General features: G+C 51.0%; 1 protein-coding gene across 1 annotated transcript; it reads right to left on the bottom strand.

The window, feature by feature from the left end:
* Nucleotides 1–508: 508 nt before the first annotated feature.
* Nucleotides 509–4,538, bottom strand: LOC120497083 (eukaryotic translation initiation factor 5A-1-like). Its single transcript, XM_039698136.1, has 3 exons — nucleotides 4,503–4,538; nucleotides 2,958–3,071; nucleotides 509–814 (listed from the first exon to the last, which is right to left on the bottom strand). Exons 1-3 carry the CDS (start codon nucleotides 4,536–4,538, stop codon nucleotides 524–526), a joined length of 441 nt encoding a protein of 146 aa, XP_039554070.1. The 3' UTR covers nucleotides 509–523.
* Between the last annotated feature and the right edge of the window lie 290 nt (nucleotides 4,539–4,828).

Below are 4,828 nucleotides of genomic sequence, written 5' to 3'. Positions count from 1 at the left end.
GGTACGGACCGGTGTGAACCAGTACGGACTGGTATGGACTGACCAGTATGGACCGGTACGGACCAGTACAAACCAGTATGGACCAGTACGGGCCAGTACAAACCAGTATTGGCCAGTACAGACTGGTATGGACCAGTATAAAGCGGTACGGACCAGTACGGACCAGTATGGACTGGTATGGACCAGTATAAACCAGTACAGACCAGTACAGACCAGTATGAACCAGTATGGACCAGTATAAAGCGGTATGGATCAGTACAGACCAGTATGGACCAGTGACAACCAGTACGGGCCAGTATGGACCGGTATTAAACCAGTACGGACCAGTACAAACCAGTACGGACCAGTATGGACCAGTGTGGACCAGTATGGACCGGTATGGACTGGTATAAACCAGTATGGACTGGTATAGACTGGTATGGACCAGTATGGACCGGAACGGACCAGTATAAACCAGTACAGACCAGTACAGACTGGTATAGACCAGTATAAACCAGTACACACTAGTACAGACCAGTACAGACTAGTTCAGACTGATATAACCCAGTATAACCAGCATAACCCAGTATAACCAGTACCAGGATCTCCCGGCCCAGCTCCCCCAGTATAACCAGTATAACCAGTATAACCCAGTATAACCAGTATAACCAGTACAACCCAGTATAACCAGTATAACCAGTACCAGGATCTCCTCGCCGCAGTCGTATTTCTGCTCGATCTCCCGGCCCAGCTCCCCCTCCGGCAGCCGCAGATCCTCCCGCACCTCGCCGCTGTCCTGGAGCAGCGACAGGTACCCGTCCTGGATCCCAATGAGCTGTGCACAGGTGAGACAGGTATGGACAGGTGAGATACAGGTATGGACAGGTAACACACACAGGTACCCGTCCTGGATCCCAATGAGCTGTGTACAGGTGAGACAAGTGAGACAGGTGAGACAGGTGTGCACAGGTAACCCATCATCACTGACAGGTACCCGTCCTGGATCCCAATGAGCTACAGGTGAGACACAGGTGTGCACAGGTGAGACAGGTACAGACAGGTAACCCATCATCACTGACAGGTACCCGTCCTGGATCCCAATGAGCTACAGGTGAGACACAGGTGTGCACAGGTGAGACAGGTACAGACAGGTAACCCATCATCACTGACAGGTACCCGTCCTGGATCCCAATGAGCTACAGGTGAGACACAGGTGTGCACAGGTGAGACAGGTACAGACAGGTAACCCATCATCACTGACAGGTACCCGTCCTGGATCCCAATGAGCTACAGGTGAGACACAGGTGTGCACAGGTGAGACAGGTACAGACAGGTAACCCATCATCACTGACAGGTACCCGTCCTGGATCCCAATGAGCTGTACAGGTACAGACAGGTGAGACAGGTGTGCACAGGTAACACACACAGGTACCCGTCCTGGATCCCAATGAGCTACAGGTGAGACAGGTGAGAGAGACAGGTGTGTACAGGTGAGATACAGGTATGGACAGGTAACACACACAGGTACCCGTCCTGGATCCCAATGAGCTGTACAGGTGAGAGAAATACAGGTGTGTACAGGTGTGCACAGGTAACACACACAGGTAACCCATCATCACTGACAGGTACCCGTCCTGGATCCCGATCAGCTACAGGTGAGACAGGTGAGCTGTACAGGTGAGACAGGTGTGCACAGGTAACCCATCATCAGTGACAGGTACCCATCCTGGATCCCAATGAGCTGTACAGGTGAGACACACAGGTATGGACAGGTGAGACACAGGTGTGTACAGGTAACCCATGGACACACAGGTCCCCGTCCTGGATCCCAATGAGCTGTACAGGTGAGACAGGTGTGCACAGGTAACCCATCATCAGTGACAGGTACCCATCCTGGATCCCAATGAGCTGTACAGGTGAGACACACAGGTATGGACAGGTGAGACACAGGTGTGTACAGGTAACCCATGGACACACAGGTACCCGTCCTGGATCCCAATGAGCTGTACAGGTGAGACAGGTGTGCACAGGTAACCCATGGACACACAGGTACCCGTCCTGGATCCCGATCAGCTACAGGTGAGAGAGACACAGGTGTGCACAGGTAACCCATCATCTGTGACAGGTACCCGTCCTGGATCCCGATCAGCTGTACAGGTGAGACAGGTGTGCACAGGTGAGAGGCACAGGTGTGCACAGGTAACACACACAGGTACCCGTGCTGGATCCCAATGAGCTGTACAGGTGAGACAGGTAAGACACAGGTGAGAGACAGAGGTGTGCACAGGTGACACACAGGTACGGACAGGTAACGCACACAGGTACCCGTGCTGGGTGTCACTGAGCTGTACAGGTGAGACAGGTGAGACACAGGTGAGACACAGGTGAGACACAGGTGAGACACAGGTGGGACAGGTGAAAGGCACAGGTAACCCCGCAGCACCGACTGCACAACGGACAGGCAGGAACAGGAGCATCCCCAGGTGTGTTACAGGTGTGCACAGGTGTGTTACAGGTGTGTATCAGGTGTGTTACGGGTGTGTTACAGGTGTGTTACCTGTCCCAGGTGTGTGTCTCACCTGGAAGTCGTTCCGTTTGATGTTGGGCACGTCCATGTTGTGGGTGGACGGACAGATGTGCACAGGTGAGTACGGGTGTGTACAGGGGTGTGTGTTACCTGTACAGGTGTATCTCAGGTGTGTTACCTGTCCCAGGTGTGTGTCTCACCTGGAAGTCGTTCCGTTTGATGTTGGGCACGTCCATGTTGTGGGTGGACGGACAGATGTGCACAGGTGTGTACAGGGGTGTGTGTTACCTGTACAGGTGTATCTCAGGTGTGTACAGGTGTTACAGGTGTATGTACAGGTGTGTCCCAGGTGTGCACAGGTGTGCACAGGTGTGTCCCAGGTGTGTCTCAGGTGTGTACAGGTGAGTACAGGTGTGTTACAGGTTTTACCTGTCTCAGGTGTGTGTCTCACCTGGAAGTCGTTCCGTTTGATGTTGGGCACGTCCATGTTGTGGGTGGACGGACAGATGTCCTCGTACTTCTTGCCCGTGAAGATGTCGATGCCCACCAGGTGCACCTGGGGGAACTGGGGTTACTGGGAGGGACTGGGGGGGACTGGGAGGGGACTGGGAGGGACTGGGAGGGACTGGGAGGGAACTGGGAGGGGATTGGGACGGACTGGGAGGGACTGGGAGGGGACTGGGACGGACTGGGAGGGAACTGGGAGGGACTGGGAGGGGATTGGGAGGGACTGGGGCTTCTTTGGGGGATTTTTTGGGATAATTTTGGGGCAATTTCAGAATATTTTTAGGATAACTTCAGGGTATTTTTGGGTTAATTTTTGGAAAAATTTCAGGATATTTTGGGATAATTTTTGGGATATTCTTGGGATAATTTGGGAATTATTTCAGGGTAATTCCAGGATATTTTTCGGATATTTTTGGGGATAATTTGAGGATATTTTCAGGATAATTTCAGGATTTTTTTAATATATTTTCGGGATATTTCTGAGGTACTTTGGAGACATCTTTAGGATATTTTCAGGATATTATTTAGGGTATTTTCTTGGTAATTTTTGGGATAATTTCAGGATGATTTGGGGATAATTTTGGGGTGATTTGGGGTGATTTCAGGCACCAAGAACGTGATCCGGGGCTGCCAGGCCGCGGGGGTTTGGGGGGATTTTTGGGGTAATTCCAGGACATTTTTGGAGATATTTTCAGGGTATTTTTGAGATATTTTCAGGATAATTTCAGGCTGATTTGAGGATATTTTTGGGGTAATTTCAGGATATTTTTGGATTAATTTTTGGGATAATTTCAGGATATTTTGGGTTAATTTTTGGGATAATTTCAGGATGATTTGGGGATAATTTTGGGGTGATTTGGGGTGATTTCAGGCACCAAGAACGTGATCCGGGGCTGCCAGGCCGCGGGGGTTTGGGGGGATTTTTGGGGTAATTCCAGGACATTTTTGGAGATATTTTCAGGGTATTTTTGAGATATTTTCAGGATAATTTCAGGCTGATTTGAGGATATTTTTGGGGTAATTTCAGGATATTTTTGGGTACCCGTCCTGGATCCCGATCAGCTGTACAGGTGAGACAGGTGTGCACAGGTGAGAGGCACAGGTGTGCACAGGTAACACACACAGGTACCCGTGCTGGATCCCAATGAGCTGTACAGGTGAGACAGGTAAGACACAGGTGAGAGACAGAGGTGTGCACAGGTGACACACAGGTACGGACAGGTAACGCACACAGGTACCCGTGCTGGGTGTCACTGAGCTGTACAGGTGAGACAGGTGAGACACAGGTGAGACACAGGTGAGACACAGGTGAGACACAGGTGGGACAGGTGAAAGGCACAGGTAACCCCGCAGCACCGACTGCACAACGGACAGGCAGGAACAGGAGCATCCCCAGGTGTGTTACAGGTGTGCACAGGTGTGTTACAGGTGTGTATCAGGTGTGTTACGGGTGTGTTACAGGTGTGTTACCTGTCCCAGGTGAGCTCACCTGGAAGTCGTTCCGTTTGATGTTGGGCACGTCCATGTTGTGGGTGGACGGACAGATGTGCACAGGTGAGTACGGGTGTGTACAGGTTTTTGGCGTTTTTGGGGGAATCAGACCCCATAAAAGGCTCCAAGAACCTCTCCAGAAACCGGGATCACTCAGAGCTGACTCAGCTCAGGAGTTTGGGATTTTCTTGGGAATTTCACCCTCCCCACCAGGAATTCTGGGATTTTGGCTACCTTGACATTCCCAAATTCCCCATTTTTGGGTTTTTTTTGAGAATTTTCTGGGTTTTGGGGTGATCACATTCCATAAAAGGCTCCAATAAC

The sequence above is a fragment of the Passer montanus genome, unplaced genomic scaffold (genome assembly GCF_014805655.1).
Source record: "Passer montanus isolate IOZ18808 unplaced genomic scaffold, ASM1480565v1 scaffold1203, whole genome shotgun sequence".
In the NCBI taxonomy this organism is placed as follows: domain Eukaryota; kingdom Metazoa; phylum Chordata; class Aves; order Passeriformes; family Passeridae; genus Passer; species Passer montanus.
The sequence above is the reverse complement of the archived record's forward strand: the minus strand, read 5'-3'. Positions and strand labels throughout refer to the sequence as shown.